We start from the raw sequence: 17,374 nt of genomic DNA, 5'->3' as shown, positions 1-17,374 counted from the left end.
GGTTTGGTTTGAATATTTCTTTCAGGATCTGGCAATAAAATACAGCACCCCTCTGATCAGGTCCGTAGGTGGGACTCCGGCTGGCGAGGGCTGTAGCTGTAGGTGTTGGCAGGACACAGGGACATCCCTGTGGTGTGGGACATTCAGTAAACTGGGCTGAGTAACTGCCAAGAAGGAGGCAACCAAGCACAGTCCAGGCTTCAGGGATGGAGACTATTGGGAAGGTGCATTGGAAGAGGGCAGTGTCCTGCTCTTCTGCCTTTGGGAGCGTCCTTCTCAGGTGGGTGGTGTAGAGGAGGTTAGACCCCACATGTCCCTCTCAGTCTTGTTACTGAGCAAAACAATCTGCTACGTCTAGCACTGGTCCTCCAGCCTTCGACCCCCTTTATTAGTCTCCTTTATGCTCCCTGAAACTTATTTCTGTTCCTTTTTCACATTAACGCTAGAAATGTATATCATTTGGTCTCAGTGTTATGTACAATGGTAGAGTGTCTTCCCCAAAAGAAGATCTTTAACCAAAAGGTTGCAATTAGATACTTTTTAGGTAATTTAGTCAACATTTTAATTGTTTGGAACAGGAAAGACAGACAAAATTTAGAAGAACTAATGAACTTCTCACAGTGGGGCAGGTTATCTTACATTTATAATCTGTGGAAATGCTTCAACCATCTTCACAGGGATTGAAGGCTGCCTATTCCTTGCAATCTTGCAGGGTATTGCTACCTGAGGCAGGAGAGCTGCCTTTTCTCACTTCTCAAAATAAATGTATTTCACACATGGGGGGAGAAGGAAGTGCGAAGGACCACCAGCTCCTAACGCTCTGCTCTGTCTCCTCATCTTCTTGGGCTCACCCATGGAATGCACCAATACCCACACGAGAAATATCGAAACAGTCAAATGCAGATATAAAATTAAAAAGCGCTGATCTTACCTGCCATCTCTGCAGAGCTGGTAGGACTAGGAAACAAGCCAGTCCTTTATAGCACCTGCACCAGGGCAGAAATTAGCTGGGTCTGACCTGGGTGTGGCCAAAAAGGGAGAAACTGGGACCAGACTGAGCCAAGAGGAAATTATCTGCTGGTTTGCTTTCCTGGATTAAGCAGAAAGGTGCACTCTTCTCCATTCTTTCTCAGTAAATGTTGACTTCCTTTCTGACAAGTCAGTAAAAAAGGAAAAAGAATAAAGGCATATGTTTCTTTTCTGCAAGTGAAAGAGATTGGCATAATTTTATAATGGTAAAAGATGATGGTGGAATTTGGCTTTTTTTTCCCTGTTGGTTGACATCTCTGATGGTCTGGGAAGCCAGAAATGGGTCATTTTGCCAGCATGCATTTGCGGAGTACGTGGAGGTCCAAACACAGCACATCTGAATGATGGACCTGCCAAAATTTGTATCCAGGAAAACCAAAGTTGTGTCCCATTTAAAATTGCTTAGTGACATGGTTTGTATAATTAAACACTAGCCAGATCATCAGCGGTTTGGAAATGCATATAAAATAACTGCTGATCATTGTGGATGACAGAGACTGAACAAAGAACAAGGCAGTTGCACAGAGCAAGCTTGAGCTGTCTCCAGTAAAATCATATGCATAGTAATATGGACAATCACAAAGTTATATCTGTGCAAATAAGAACAGGCCAGTGGTACAAAATGGGAGGTTCTGTCCTGAAATATCCAGGAAGGAACAAGGTGTTGGGTCAGCCAAGCATTTCAACGTGGATTACGACAGCTGTACAGTCGGGAAAAGGGCTGTACTTCAGTGGACAAATGGGAAGGTAGCCAAAATAATTTAATTCTTTGAATATCAGTCAGGCTGATCACAAAAGGCAATGCTGAATTCTTACTGACAATCAGCCATGTAAATCTCAAAAGATTAGGTAGCCAATCCTTCTTACTGTTTAAATATTTTCATAGTTCTTATTAAGCCAAAATAAATTAAAGGAAAATATGAGAAAGGAAACTGCTAACAAACCCTAACCCTAACCCTTAAACCTGAAAAAAAAAAGTTTTGTGAAGGTCAGGTTTTCAAAAGCTGAAAATACAATGTCAGTATTTCTCCCCTAAAGAGAAATTCAAAACCAAAAGCAGAAGCTGGCCCCTAGACTCAGAGGGACTCTGATCACCCTGGCAGGCACTCTACCTTGTCCATCCAGCTGTCTGCCTACAAAATGTACATAAGCAGAAGTCCAGGTACCTGAAGGGTGGTTTTGCTATTTCTTTTGTATTTTTGACACGTATCATTGCAATTGCATTAGTGCCTCAGTGACATTCTGGGAACCCCCAGTTGCCCTTGGTGTAGGGCCTGGTACTTGGTACTGTCTGCCTTCGAGGGGGTGCACCGTCATTTGCAGGTAGCCCGATGCTGCTCCCAAGATTGTAGTCACCTGCCATGCAAACGTTGCATTAACATTACATGTGTCCTACCAATTACTCGAGCCTGGGTGCAAGTGTAGTACCGAGGGCTTTCACGTGTCCACAGGCAAGCTGTCCTATGTCACCTCCAGCTAGGATTTATGGTGTTTTGGTGCAATCTTTTGAGTTTCAAGAGAAAGCAGGATATCCTGCCCACCAAGGCTGATGTTCCTTCAGCAGAGCGTTCAAGACATCTGGGCAGCTAGGGCATTAATTATCCATTAATTAACCTACCAAGCAGCAGATTCCTCTGTCAGAACTCCTCTCTGTCCCGAGTGATTAGAAGTTGCAGATTTCTTCTCTTCCAGGCTCTTGGTATTACTAATATTACTTCTTGGTATTACTATTCAGGCTGCAGATCTTCACCTGTAAATCCTAGTGTAAATCTAGTTTTGTGACTGCTGATGGTGTTTGCTAAATATGTGATTAAGCATTAGCTGTAGCAACAAGATCACTACATTTAAGCAACATAAAAAAGAAAGAGCTCATTATTACATTCCTTATTTCCCATACTAATGGCAAAAAGCAGCATCCTCCCCTTCCCTGTTCGACACACCTCTGATTTTCCTGCAAGCTCTTTCAGCACCCGTTTTCACGTTTTCATGACACAGACACATTTATGCTAGTAAAACCCAGGCATGAACCAGGATGTTTCAAGGTTAACAGCGATTAAGGACTTAATTTAGCTACAACTTCAAACATACAAAGCTCCTTCTTCACCTGCCAATGGCATATTTTTCCTATATTTCAAACTGTGGATTTATTTACATACTACTGAGAGCCAACAGCCCATACAAGCCAAGCCTGTCCTTGTCCGGGGCACAGTGGCATGGAAGAACCACTGCGGGTTTACAAAACTGTGTCCAGTGCATCTTCTGCTCCTACAGATGAAGGGCAGAGCTCGTATAGAGATAGAGCGAGCAGGATAAAACAGAAAAAAATAAGAAGTGATAGGTTAGCAGCACAGAAATTGTAGGGCGAGTAGAGGAGGAAAAGTTCCCAGCAGCTCAGGGGTCACATTTAATAAAACCAGTTTGTCCAGCTTTAAAAATATGAAGGCTGCAGCACTAAAAAGTAACTCTAACTCTTTATGGAGAAGGCCATCTGGTTCTATGCTCAAGGCCAGATGCTGCACTGAAATACAGCCCCTGGACAGCAGAGGACTTTCAGAAGATGGTGCACAGGGGAAAGCTGGTGATGAATATTCTCATCTCTGCACAGCTCGTAGTCCAGCTTCCTGGAATAGCTCTTATGGACTCAAGGGTACAGCCAGGGTCTGGATACAGGCTCGCTACTGGATGTTCTCTGAGGAATATGTAAGGGCCAACCCCAGAGCAGCAATGTGGGTTGAAAGCACATGAATTAAAAACTGAGAAGCTGTGGGCTAAGAGATTATTTCCTCTTTACATCATCATACTATAGAGCTGTAGCACTCCCACCCAGGGCACTGTCCTTCTGCCCATGGTTTGACCAATCTACCCCTATCAGCCAGCAGCTCTGGAGGAGGGGAATTGGAACACCAGGAGGGTCTCACTCTCCAGCCTGGGATGGTAACTGGTGAGGTTTGCTGAGAAAAAACCTCAGTCCCCCAGCAGGAGCTGCACATGTGCTTGAGGGCCCCATGCCCACAGTGTGGGAGTCCCACTTCTCTCAGTGGGACCTTCCACAGTGTTGGTGTGGGAGTCACAGCAACAGCAAGGGATGCTCAGGAGGTGGCACCACAGGTCTTTCCAGCATCACTGAGGTGTTCACTTCAGGGGTTTCTCCAGCTGCATGATGCCCAGGAGTGAGACTATTACCTGTCTTTGAAGTCCTCCTTTAAAGGCTCACCAGTCATCAACACCCAAGGCTATGAAGCCTTCTTAGAGCAGCCCTCCATCAGCCACCGAGACTATTTCATAGCCACGACAAGGTACTCTGGGCTAGCGCACAGTGGCTCTGCCCACCGTGCAGAGATAGATGAGCCCAACAGACTGGGCAGTGCTGTCAGTGAGTAGAGGCTGCTTTGTGCCTCTTTCCAGAAAAGACACCCATGGAGTGACCATCCGTGGCGTTCTCAGGCTGGGCTGTGGGACAGCCCGAGCACTCTTGCTGCCCTTGTTGCCTGCAGTGCTCTTGGTGGTCCCTGCGGTTGCGGGGGCTATGCCAACTCAGCATGACTCAGCAGGGTAGGGTGTTCAGACCCAACTCTGCCCTGAACAGTAGGCACAGTTCCCAGGGCAGGAAAGTTGAGGAAGGCCATCTGTGACTTTCCACCATGACAACCTACTGCATATACATCCATGGAAAGACCTCAGCTTGCAGGCCCCAAACATGACTCCTGTCCTGAGCAGCAGCTAGCACACCTCTTCCTTGTGAGCAACTCCCCTTCCCCAGGGGCTGGTCCCTTCTTCCCCTTCCCATGGACCAAGCTCCTTCTCTTCTCCATGAATAATAAACTTCAGCTCCTCCTCATGAACCAAACTCCTTCCTCCCCATCTTTTAGTAAAACCCCCCTTCCATTCCTTCCACTTTTCTTTCAGACTGTGACCCCATGCTCAGACTGGAGTATGGGAGATGGCTTCCCTAGGGATGGGGTTGGCAGGTCTAGAAGGAGACCTCAGCTGCTGCTTATGCCAAGCAGGAGGACGGTTTCTCCATTCTTCCAGTTTACTTTGTCTTCCTGCTCTGGAACCAGTTCCCATCTTATCCAGGAGTCTGGGACACAGCCATACACCAAAGCAGAAGCAGTTGTCAGGCCCCTAGAAAGCCACTGGGAGAATACATGGCTTCAAAAGTTCCTGAGATTTATTTAAACAAAGAGGAAGTGGAAGAAGCTTTAGATACTCACTGTAGTTTTCATCCTGCCATACCAGCTGGGAGACATGGGAGTCATTTGCTGCAGTGCACTCTTTTCCCTGGACTACAGCTTAATTTCTAGAGAGGCTGAATACATGAGTAGATGTACAAAATTAGCACAAATTTTGGGGTTTGAGTCAATGCTTAACCATGTGAAGGAATGTCTGTATAGAGAGAGTTTGCAGGGATGCATTAATATTCACAATGCACATGTAGTAGTCTCCTCTTGATCATCGTATGCCATCGTATCACAACCAGTGAGATGCTTAAGCGCTGTTTTATGGTCAGGACAAAGTGTCTTTGACATTGCATCAGGTAATGGGATGCAGCAATGAATGGTGACCACTCTGTGCTGGGTCCAGCAAAGCCAGCACCCAAGCAAGGCAGTTGCTATTTTCTGAAACTTGGAAGATCAAAGGTTGAAAACTTGCAAGTAGAAGCAGAGTCTGAACATTTCTTTGAAGAACAGGGTCTGTCTCATGACAGACCTTGTGGTTTTCTATGTTGCATAATACTGAAAAGTGCCATTTATTACAAGAGAAGAGCTGTCAGTTCTCTGTTGAACTAAGACTTTTCTATAAACACATCCTGTTCTTTCTACTAGGCAAGATTGTTTTGTCTGTAAATATCACAAGAATTGTAGATGAAAATAGGTGTTCACTGCTGATGACACAAGTCAAGAAAAAAAAAACAACTCTGAGAAATATTATGGGAATTCTGGCCAGTGCAACAAAAGTCTGGGTCCAGCCAGGCTGCAAGAACCAGCTGAGGATAGAGTCTCCTCCAGACCCTTCCGTCTGGGGTCTGGGCTTCGGAGCTCTCCAGACCACACCTTTTGCCCTCCTTAACCCCTTCAGACCTCTCTTTCAAGCTCTGGTCCCCTCCAAGCTCCTCTGTTTGGATACCACGGCTCTCCAGGTCCCTCTGCTCCCCCTCTGGTCCTCTCCAGGTCCTCTCCAGGTCCCCCCCTCCTTTCCATATGCACTGTGCACCGCTCCAGGCCCCTCCTTTTGGGCTCCAGTAATGTGCAAGTCTGGTCCCTCCAGGTTCCTCCATTTGCCTGTCTGAAGGATGTTCAAACCCTTACCCTGAAACGAAACCTCACCTCAGCAGAGCTCTTTCGATACCAAATGTGCAGTACTTCATCCTCAAAAGGAGTCAGGAGAAACAGCTCATTCCAGACCATAGACCTCATCTTCACTAACTGTGCCCATCAGGATGTTAGTGGCTTTCCAGCTCTGAAGGCTCTCTGCTCTTGTGCCATTCCCTAACCTGAACCCCACAGGCACTTCAGGAGATCCAGGGAATGTATCTCCTAGCTCTGAACGTGAACATGGAGCCGAGAAGAAGGAGAAGGAAACCTGAGTAACTGAAAGGGATGAATTTAAGCTTAACCTTTCTCCTGAGTCTCTCCATAATTGTCCAAAGACAGTATTCCCTTCACTCCTCTCTTTAGCTCTATCACATTTGCTGGCCTTGCTCTACTCACTATCTCATGTGTCCAGTGACAGAGCTGGTTTGAGCACCTGGTTTCCAACACATTGATGCATCTGAGCAGGTGGCCACCCATGCCTGGGCATCCATCCATGCCTGTGGGACTGTGCCAAGCCTGACTCAGTGTCAGGACTATGCTCCTCCCTGGCCAGTGGAGGAGGGAAATCAAACTACCCAGCAAGGCAGAGGCCAGGGAGGGTGGCAGTGCAGACAGACCCTCCTTTGGGCTGGGAGCTGGGAGGAGTGGTTTCTACATGGTGAGGTTTCCATCCAAGCTACTCCCTGCTGATAAATCCCCATGGGAGAGGAATGGGGTGCCAGTGACATAGCGAAGCACTTGCACAGCTCTTGGGCTGACAACCCAGAGAGGGCTCTGGATATCTCAGGATGGGTTCCCAGAGCCAGCTGGGATCCCAAACCAGGGATAGGCAAGTGCTTCTAGGACTGTGCTCCAAATAGGACCTTTTTGCTCCAAAAGAGAGACCAAGGTTACTACCTCACTCAGTAAGGATTTCCTCTCAACAGTCACCTTTTCTTCCATTCTCCAAATCCTGTCTTCCAAAAGCCGAAAGGCAGGCAACAACCTGGTGAAAACCATGCAAGTCTGCAACATCATCCTGCCAGCTATAGGACAAAACACTGCCTGGACTGTGTGTCAGACTGCCTCAGTTAGAGAAGTCTGGACCTGTTTTCACAGAGGTAAATGTATGTATACTGGGGGGTGGAAGGGGATGGAGGAGGCTGGGATGTTCCCAGGCTGGGAAAGGAGGTTGGGCATGGTTGTCCAGGGACAAGTTTCCTGTTGGATACAAGGAGACGAGATGGGACACAGACCTCCCACCATCTCCCTCTTCCTTGTCACCACCACTGATTTTGTGATTGGTGCCCAGTTCCCTTTCCCAGCACTGCTGGGATGCTGATTTCCATATCAGCCTTAGCTCTGTGCAGGGCAGGTGACAGCAGTAACAGTAGTACCCATGCTGGGTGTGCAGCAGGGGCCAGGATGGCAGAACCCACGTCCAGGGTGGGATCAGGTCCTGTTGTGGCCCCTGGGGCAGGGTGACAGCCATGGGCTCCTGCGGAGACCCTGCGTGCAAGCTGCTGTGATGGCCGAGCGGTGAAGGCGTTGGACTTGAAATCCAATGGGGTTTCCCCGCGCAGGTTCAAATCCTGCTCACAGCGGGAGCTTTTACTGGCAGCCCCTGCCCTCCTGTTCCCAGAAGGGACAGACAGACCCAGACCTGTCACCCCTCATCAAGGGACCCTGCATTCCCACCCTGGCCCTGGCCCTGATCTCCCAGGGAGCCCTTACCTTTAGGAGAGGGCCAAGACATGCTCAGGGGACCAGCCCTGCACCTCTCCTTAAAACAAGCAGAAATCCTGCAATAGCATGTCCACCCCACACAGCTGAGTCACCCTGCTCCCTACAGCCCATCACAGGCTCGTGGCTGCCCTCCACCTGGGGTATTTTTCTGCTGGGAGGTGCAGCCTAATGGCAGTGGGGGACAGGAGGCTGCTGCCACACTCCAAAATTCATCCAACCCTCACCCAGCCCCATGCCCTGGGTGTGGGAGCTCCTGAAGCCCGTGCTGAACCCCAGGAGCTGCTTGAGGTCAGTGCAGCCACCCAGGAAAAGGCTGGGACCTGTGGTGGCTGCACGGATCCCCTTCCCTGGCTGGGAATCGAACCCAGGCCGCGGCAGTGAGAGTGCCGAATCCTGACCACTAGACCACCAGGGATGAGGTGGTGATGGTGGTGGACCTGTTGGTGGCCACCAACCAAGCCCTGAAGGGACAGGGACACTTGGGCCCCACAGCCCAAGGAGAGGACCAGATGGGATGGATGCCACAGCCTTTCTGGGGGACTTTGCAGGGATGCCTGCTCCTTTCTGAGAGCTATGGCATTGGGAAGACCCTCTGTGCAGAAGGACCCCATCTCTGCCAGGCCTGGGAAGCAGGAGGTGGCTATGCTAGGTGGCTATGCTTCTGATCACCACTGAAGGCAAGTTTGGGGAAGGCAATGATGGCCAATGGTTCAAGAAAAGACTTAGCAGTCCCCTGGGGGTTCACCGGGGCGGTTCAGTCCTGCTGCTGATGAAGTATGGACCCCATTTGGGCTGCTATACATTGCCAGGCTTGTGTGACAGACATCACACTGGGCACAGGTGACCCAGTGTCATGGACACAACAACCCCAGCCCCTGGTGCACAGCTGGGGATTCCCCGTAGTCACCTCAGGAGAAGCAGAACAGTGTAGGTGCAGGCTGATTGTTGTCAGCAGAGCCTTCCCTGTTTGGGGAAAACAGGGGTCTGAGCCCTTGTGCTGGTAGAGGGAGTGTGTCTGGAGTCCCCATTCCTACTGGTTTTACAGTAACATTTGCATCGTGTTTTTCTAGGGGAAAACAGCCAGTTGGGCCATCTTTTGGGACTTCATCTGGAGCTGCAAAGAGTAGGTGATCCTGGTTTCCAGAGTCTTTCTGAGGGAGCAGAGACTTTTGCCTTCATTTACCCTGCAGAAGGAAGCGGGTCTTTGTTAGCTAGCATGTTCGGGGAGCTGTGCTGCTGGAGGGGCTGGGCAGGAGTCACAGGCAGCAGCAATGCGCTGGCATTGCCCAGGCATCCTGCAGCAGTGATGCTCGTGATCCCCCCACCCTTGTCCTGCACACCACACATAGCCTGTTTCCTTGGCTCCATACATTTCACTTAAGAAAATAAGACTTAAGAACGTATTTCACTTTAAAAAAAAAGAAAAATTAAAAAAGAGGCTAAGTCAGGCTGGGGCAAAAACAAACCTAGACTTCTCCCCCACCACCTGCACTCACCTCCTAGAAAAGAGACTTTCTGCTGAATAGGAAGATGGAGAGGGGCTTGAAATGGACCCCCACTCCCCAGATGGTTTCTACCAGCATGGGCAGCACGACAGGGTGCTGCAGAGCCCTGGACCCCTGCCCAGGGCAAAGAGCCCAAGGAGGAGCCCAGGGCTCAAGGCGACAGCACAACTGTCACCTGTCCCTGCAGCACCCAGCGCAGCGGCGTTCAGACCCAGAGGCGAACGAGCACTGACACGGGGGATGACAGCCCGGGGGGTGCCCGGTGCCGGCAGGAGCCCTGCCTGCCCCAGGCTCCGTGCCGGCAGGAGAGCCCCACCCGTGGGCTCGGGCAGGCAGGAGGAAGCACTGCAGGGCTCCTCAGCAGATGGATGAGCCGTGACTGAGATGGGGATGGATGAGAGGCCTCCAGGAACATTTCCCACAGAAGACGGCAGAGGGCCCGGTGCTCCTTGTATGCTCGTGTGTGGCTGGGAGAGGAAGTAAATGGACAGAGAGAAAATCTCTCTGATTTGCAGGGGTCAGTGCACACAGAGTGCACTGGGGAAACCTCCTTGTGGCTTGCCTTGTCCCATGCAGCTCCCTAAAATGGCCAGTGCAGCTCCCCTCTCCATCTGAGGCCAAACCCCAGCATGGTCCCCAGGGTCCCCCCTGCAGCCCTTCTGTGACATGGTCTGGGGTCGCAGTGGGACATCTGGCACCCAGCTCCCCTGTCCCCACGGTGCCCTGGCCTCTGCCCGGGTTTCTCTGCAATGCCTGGTGGATGCTGCTGCTGGCTGCTGCCTTTGCCACCACCTTTCCCTGAGGAGCTGCACTCCAGCGAGCAGGAGAGGGCAAAGGGAGGCAGTGGGTACCTTTGGAGGAGTGCAGAGTAGGATGAGGAGGAGAGCAGGGAGGAGTGTTACCCTCCCACAAGAGCTGACCTGGAGCAAGGATGGAGCCACGATGAATGGTCTGGCATCTTTGCAACACTCGGGCATCTCTGCTGTGAGGGTCAGGGCCACAGAATATACCTCCAAAAACCTGCACAGGGCCAAAACCCCTGAGTAAGGGGCAAGGCTGGTCTGTGCAATGGTCATACGGGATTATGCCATCCCTTGGGCATGCCGGGTGGCGGGGAAGAGGGAGTTGTGCTGGGCTGAGGCAAAGCCACCCTGCACTTTCAGAAAGATATGCAGATGTCATGGTTTCGGTTGCCTCTACAAGCTCCAACAGAGCGTGAGCTCTGGCAGCCTTGCGGTTGGGGGAACGTCAGTATCACTCTGTGGTTTCTTAGATCTCTATCTGGACCTGTCAGATATTTTGTCATAGACAGTAACAGTTCCTTCCTCTGCCAGAAGACCTGGGCACATCACAACAAGTTCACTTGCATGTCCCATAGCAGGATAGTCTCCGTCTGTGATGGCAGAGGACGAGGAGATGAGTGATTTCCACCCCATCAAAAGCAACAAGGAAGAGATGCGGCCCAGGCGCTGCATGTTGGAGCCCAGGAGTGTGTGGGGCCATGTGGTGAGGCAGGTGGTGGGGATGTAAAAATTACTTTCTATAGGCACTGCTCCTTCGAAAGAGAAGTCCCAGCTCCAGGATCAGCCTTGGGGCAGCACGGAGAGGTCAGGGCTCAGTACAAAGTGCAATTGCTGTTGTAGCAAGGAGAGGAGGCTGAGACACACGGCCTTGCTGTGCACCCCTATGTGGATCTGGGGCATGAGCAATACGTACAGATATTAGCCAGAATAACAGGCTAATTACAATACTGGAATACATGCAATACAGGAGTAGCAATAAATAATCCCTCTCCCCATCTCTGAGAGTGGGATTTCCTTTGGCAAATTCCAGCTGAGCTTTTGTCCTTTGCAAAGCCCGAGTACCTGCTCGGGTGTTGCTGTGCTGCCCCAAAATGCCACCACTGCATGTTTGTGACAACCCTGTGGTGCCAGTCACTCGGTTCAGCTCCAGGTCTTTCACATGCTTTTGAAGGCAAGAGTCCTCAGGGTCCCCAGGACACCACCACCTCCCAGCCCCACGGGGATGGCTCCTGGGAGGATGATTTGGGAAAGCCGCGGGCTTTTGTCCACCCCAGCAGGGTCCCTGGCACAGCCCTGGGCTGGCAGAGCAACAGGGACCCTTCTGCAGCACCACTGCCCACCTGCAGGGACATTGGGGTGAAGGGGACACTGTGGGGAAGCAGCCCCAATGCACCCAGACATAAGGAGGTCTCTGAGGGCCCCACGCAGACCCATGGAGCGCGGTGGGACAGAAGGAGAGTGGGAGCACAGCGGCACTGCCCTGCAGTCCCCGCTGCATTACAGGGGCTGTGGGGGAGCGAGGAAATCCCAGGGACATGAGCTCGTGGTGCCTCGTGAATGGCAGTTGTCACTGAGAGCCAGGCGTGAAAATACCCGGAGAAACCACAGGCTGTGAGCTGGCAAACTTGGTGCCTGTTGCAGAGAAGAGGGAGGAGAAAAAAGGGGAAATGCTCCCTGGGGCATCCTGGGGAACCCATCGCCTCATGGCAAGGGCAGTGCCTGGGGGCTCTAGGCAGACCACGTCATGAGCCCCATGATTATGAGTGTGCACAAGGGGATGGGGTGCCGCGTTTGCACGAGAGCTGGTCCCTCTCCACTCCTTGGGCAGGGAAACCTCCTGCTCTGTGTTCTGCATCCCACCTTGTACCAAACCCATGCTGGCACTTGTGTTTGCCCCGTGTCTCTGAGAGAAGATGGTATTTGCAGAGTCAGACTATCGAGTCAGGCTTCCCAGGCAAGCACTCCCCTTACTGGCTGATGCTGGGGTGTGTTAGGAGGGGTTTGGAGGTCCTGAACTCCATACTGGAAGCACATCATTGAGGATTTTGTGTTTCATGGTGCAAAGACTGCCAGCCGAGACCTACAACCAGTATCCAGGGTGCCAGCCATCCTTGCTGCCTGCACAGGCAGCAGAGCTCAGAGCGTGCCTGCTGCCCATGCTGCCCGTACTGCATCCACCTTGTGCATGTCCCAGACCCACCACGGGAGCAAGGACCACCCAGCTGGACCTGCGCTGTCCCCAAGCCATTTTGAGGGTCTGAGCACCTTTGTCCTCAAGGCCTGAGTCCTCGAAAAGGAGGCTGAGTTGAGGTCCTCCTGGTCCTTCAGGGAGGATGCTGAGATGAGTTTGATGAGTACTGCTGTCATGTTGGTAAATCTAACTGTGAACCTGCTGCTCAAGGGTGGTTTCATATCCTGTCTTGGTCAGTATAGCTCTCATGCGGGTGCCGATTTGCTCAGACTTACCTCACCTCACATAAAGGCTATTCTGGTATTTCCTAGACCTGCTGCTTCCTTTTTTTCAGCATTTCTGAGGCAAAGGTGCGGTGACATCAGCTCTGTTACGCTTTGGAAACTCCAAGTGTTTGCCTTGAAATCTGACTGACGGGACTGGCCACCATCCCTATAAAAAGCAAGGACTGAGCCAGCACCTCACATCAGACACAGGAGGAATCTGCTCTGGTCCTGCCTCTGCCCTTGCAGCTCATCTCTGTCCATAATGAACATCTCCGCAGCATGCCTCTCCATCATCCTCGTTGCTGCCCTCTTTTCTCAGGCCTCTCCTGCTCCAAGTGAGTACAGCATGTCTCTCTGCTCTCTTGGGGTGGACTTTTGCTCTGACTGGCAGTAATTTTGAAGCTACAAAGTTAGTTGCAAAGGTTGGAAACCTGTGTGAATAGCTTCTCCTGCTTTCTTGGGACTGGTCTTCCTTTCTAGCATCCTTTTATCTTAGGGATGAATTTTACTGGTAAGTATCAAAGTTTTCATGTTTCATCTCCTCTGATTTTGTTGCTGGGCTTTAGGAGTGGTCCCAGGGTGACTGAGAGATTTTTTTTCATTGGAAGTGAGTGCAAAACATTTAACAAGCAATCCTAGCAATGACTAATTAAGCTTTGGTGTACACAGCATTTTCTTGCTGACTTTCTGGGGAAATAGGAAGAGAAGAAGGCTCCACAGCTGATTAAGGGGATGGTTGCCCATGCTCTCGGCTGGGGAATGTGCAGTTTATGGACTGATAGACTCATGCTGGCTTTCGTGATCTCTTCCAGTTGGCGCTGACACAACTGTGTGCTGCTTCAGCTACACTTTACGAAAGCTGCCCCAGAGTCATGTGAAGGATTACTTCTACACCAGCAGCAAGTGCTCACAGCCAGCAGTTGTGTAAGTACCGGCTCCCGCTCTGGGCTCTGAGGAAAGGCTCTGCCAGACTTTGGGCTCTTTGCTTCATGTCCAACAGGGCCAAGAGCATGGTAGTGTGAGGAACCATACCTGAAGTGAGGGAAAGGGGCAGCCACCATGGGTCCCATGTGCAGCACATGAGCACTCATCCTCCTCAGCTGAGAAATAAGTTATCTCCTTGGTCTCCTTGAACCATCCTGGTGCTGGGAATAAGGTGTGGGAACGAGGTCCCTGTGTAGCTAGCAGGACCTCCCAGTGGTGATGAGCCCAACACACATAATGTGCCACCTGCAAGACTTGCACCTGATATGCCATCTGCCCATGCGCTGCATCCAGGCTCACCTCTGCACTGAACGTGGCCAGGAACGTCTGACCGTGGGGGGGTTCTCCCAGGGGACCTTGATCTCTCCCTGCCCTCTGGGTTTTAGCAGGCTGTGCAGCCCCGTGATGCTTGGGGCTTTGTAGGATGGGAGACTGGAGGGGAGATGATCCCTTAGGAGCTAGCCCTGATCACAGGGCAGGTCAGCGTGTGCCTAGGAGGTGACCTGAGGCCCTCGTGTCCCTTTCCCCCCTCCGGGGCTGTAACGCTTCCCTGCCTGACTTGACAGGTTCATCACCAGGAAGGACCGGGAGGTCTGTGCTAACCCTGATGCCAGGTGGGTGAAGGAATACGTGAATGCCCTGGAGCTGCAGTGAGTGCTGGGAGCTGAGAGGTCTCTGCCCTGGAGAAGTCCTGCAAGACCATCCAGCAGAGTCTTGGCACAGACCTAGAAATCCTGCTGCTGAGCGCCAGGGCCTGCTGAGCCACCTTGAGACCCCTGAAGTTCCTTTAGTCTTGCAAAGGTGTCATTTATCCATGATAATTTAGTCACCCTTACGGGCAGCTGTGATGCTGGGGACCTCCTGGCCCTGCAGACCCGACTTGGTGTAGCCTGCTGTGTGACATGTGGCTAAACTGTCACCTCCTTGTGCCTCCGCTGCTAGAATGGGAGGGGGATTTTATCCCCAGAGCTATTCATGGGAAGTGGTCTGTCAAAATTAGGTATGAGTGGTGTCACGTAAACCCAGGCTGACTTCCAAGTTAGCTGGATTAATTTTGCCATGGAACGGTAGATGCTGTGAGTAAGGTCCGTCTCCTTAGTGGAGGAAGTGGTAGGCTGGTTACTTACAGGATGCTCATTGTGGAACCTCATTGTTCAGTCTTGTTCTCAAAATGCTGCCTCTTGCTGATGCCAAAGAATAAAGATTTTTTTCTCTCTGTGTCAGCTGTGGAAGAGGTTGTTCCCCTCCTGCCTGGAAAAACGGGGCCGATAGGACCCCATTACAACCATTTTGGGAGAGGCAGGGAAGAACCCCAACTTCCCAGCTGGAAATGCCTCAGCCTCCTTAGCCCTAAACACCTTCCCTTCTGCACCGCCTCCCTGCTCCCAGCACCACAGCAGCAGCAGCCCCGTCACGACTCCAGCACCTCCCAGGCTGTTCCCTCCCAGCCTCTGCACTGCTGCAGAGCCAGATCTCTCCCCCAGCCTGTTCCCCCCATCATATCAGTAGCCAAGGCCAGGAGCTGGTGGAGCTGGACCCACTGGATTCGCCACTGTGGGTTTGGCAAAGGGATGTCTGGAAATCACGGGGTGGGGGTGCAGCGGCATGTCTGCAGTGGGCTCAAAGGAGGGTGGCTCAGGGGCTGGCCAGCCAGGACCACGTCCCCAGCACAGGCTCCCCTGGGAATGCAGCCTGAGCTGTGCTCAGCTCTGGGTACGCTCTGTTAGTGTTTTACTGCAAAAGACAGACACCAATTACCTGCTGTTCTTCAGCTGCTTTGGGAAGGAAATCTGAATTTGGTTTAAAAAAGCACAAGAGATCTCTTGCACCAAGTAAAACTGACAAAAGCACTTTCTCGGCCTATGGTTTGCATTTAAAACTAGCTGTTATCTTTGTGGGCAGAGAATGAAACTGCCGGGTCTGACCTCCCTGCCGCTGAAGCTCTGCGGGAGGGGACAGGAACCTTTGCTCTCTGGGCTGCCTTCGTCAGAGCCATCTGAAGCAAAAGCTCAGAAGCTTTTGTATTGCCCCTTGGCCAAGAGTATCCGCACCTGTCAGCTTGTGCATATCAAATCTTCACCTCCTAGTGCGTTTTCTACCATGAAATGAGCTACTTATCACCCCTGGGAGTAATTTCTCAGGCCCCCCCTCATTGCTAGCAATAAATGTTCCCACATAATTAGGGGCAAGCAAACCAGTGTGAGATAAAGTGTCCGTAAAACACCCCCAAGCCCATTGGTGCCACAGTGGTCTGCAAATGTTCAGGTTGTCTCCTGTTCTCCCCTTGCTCATCACCACATCTCCACATGTCTCTCTGTTTATTAAGCAGCATTTCCTATTGCAGTTCCTTATTAACTGCCTCAAAGTCTCCGTTTCTGGCAGGATCCAAGGCCACAGCTCTCACCTGCCGCTCCTGGGGCTCTCCGCAGCCTGGGACAGTATTCCCAGCAGCAGCTGCCTGCATCAGTGCAGGGAAGGGGTGCAGAAACCTCGCAGACCCCAAGGGCACAGGGAAGGCTCTCAGTGCCCAGGATGAGGGTCCCCAGAGAGGAGCGGACTGCCCCAGCCATGAAGCCAGGGTCAGCAAGGGGCCTTTGCAGCCGTGGTGGACCCTGCTCTGCCAGGCTGAGCTGGCAGAGCATCCTCCCAGCGAGAGCAGGCAGCAGAAGGAGCCCCGAGATGTCTCTGCACCAAGAGCTGGTGCCACAACCTGAACTGATCTTGTCCCTGCATCCTGGCAGGGCACCTGCCTGCGTGCTGCCCGGGTGCTGAGGGATGGAGGGGGTCCCAAGGGTCCCAGGGATGGAGGGGGTCCCAGATCCTTGGTGATGGGGCACAAGGCAGCACAGCCCCACACAGAAGAGGTTGGCTGTCCCTGGGGATGGGGAGGCAAGGTGTAGGGGAGTGGAGGTGGGTGCTGAGAGGCAGGTGCAGGGCACCCTGGGGTGCAGAGGGCAGTGGGGCATGAAGGAGATGCAGAGAGAAAAGAGACAGGGAGCTGGGAGGCTGGGAGCAGAGGACAGGGGCAGAGGAGGGAGAGGGAGGATGCAGCAAAAGAAGGGATCCCAGCGCTTAGGTCTGGGATGGGAAGAGCCCTGTCAGGTCAGTGGGATTTACAGGCACAGGGGCTGGGGCCCAGGGGTGCTACCCCACAGCCCACTCTGACAGCAGCCTTGCAGAGTGAACAAAGACCTGTCAGGAGGAGATGGGGGACAATGTGCTCCACAGGGAGCCAGGGCCCAGCTCCATCCCGAACTGGGGCTCACAGCAGGCTCATGGCTGGGTCCCTACACCTTCCCCTGCACGTCCAGGGAGCTGGGCTATGCAGAGCAGGGTTTGTGGGTCCCAAAAGGACCACTCTGCTGGGGGTGGATGGGAAGGGGGAGCCTGTGCATCAGGGAGGATGTCCATCAATGTCCAAGCTCAGTGCAAGCATTATAAGCAGAAGGCTTTATTCCTTAAAGACAGCATGAAACCATGTGTGCCGAATAAGGGTGAAAATTGCTAATGAACAGCACACCTGAAACGCCCCTTCCCTCAAGGTGGAAGAGGGATG

At 52.0% G+C, this 17,374-nt stretch overlaps 1 protein-coding gene and 2 non-coding genes across 3 annotated transcripts; 2 read left to right on the top strand and 1 right to left on the bottom strand.

The window, feature by feature from the left end:
* The first annotated feature begins 7,845 nt into the window (after positions 1 to 7,845).
* TRNAS-UGA (transfer RNA serine (anticodon UGA)) lies at positions 7,846 to 7,927 on the top strand. Its single transcript has one exon. It is a non-coding gene; the product is annotated as a tRNA-Ser (tRNA).
* Positions 7,928 to 8,412: 485 nt separating this feature from the next.
* On the bottom strand, positions 8,413 to 8,484 carry TRNAE-CUC (transfer RNA glutamic acid (anticodon CUC)). Its single transcript has one exon. It is a non-coding gene; the product is annotated as a tRNA-Glu (tRNA).
* A 4,443-nt stretch (positions 8,485 to 12,927) lies between these two features.
* Positions 12,928 to 14,996, top strand: LOC140660819 (C-C motif chemokine 5-like). Its single transcript, XM_072882049.1, has 3 exons — positions 12,928 to 13,169; positions 13,647 to 13,758; positions 14,385 to 14,996. The coding sequence occupies exons 1-3, from the start codon at positions 13,097 to 13,099 to the stop codon at positions 14,470 to 14,472; spliced, it is 273 nt and encodes a 90-aa protein (XP_072738150.1). The 5' UTR covers positions 12,928 to 13,096; the 3' UTR covers positions 14,473 to 14,996.
* Positions 14,997 to 17,374: the final 2,378 nt, after the last annotated feature.

This window comes from Ciconia boyciana, chromosome 17, assembly GCF_034638445.1.
Source record: "Ciconia boyciana chromosome 17, ASM3463844v1, whole genome shotgun sequence".
NCBI lineage: Eukaryota > Metazoa > Chordata > Aves > Ciconiiformes > Ciconiidae > Ciconia > Ciconia boyciana.
The sequence above is the reverse complement of the archived record's forward strand: the minus strand, read 5'-3'. Positions and strand labels throughout refer to the sequence as shown.

What these genes read in the sequence shown, in the direction of transcription:
- LOC140660819 (XM_072882049.1), top strand. Translation starts at nt 13,097, where the DNA reads ATGAACATCTCCGCAGCATGCCTCTCCATCATCCTCGTTGCTGCCCTC. An exon ending in TCAGGCCTCTCCTGCTCCAA is followed by an intron (nt 13,170 to 13,646) that starts GTGAGTACAGCA and finishes GATCTCTTCCAG; the next exon opens with TTGGCGCTGACACAACTGTG. An exon ending in TGCTCACAGCCAGCAGTTGT is followed by an intron (nt 13,759 to 14,384) that starts GTAAGTACCGGC and finishes CTGACTTGACAG; the next exon opens with GTTCATCACCAGGAAGGACC.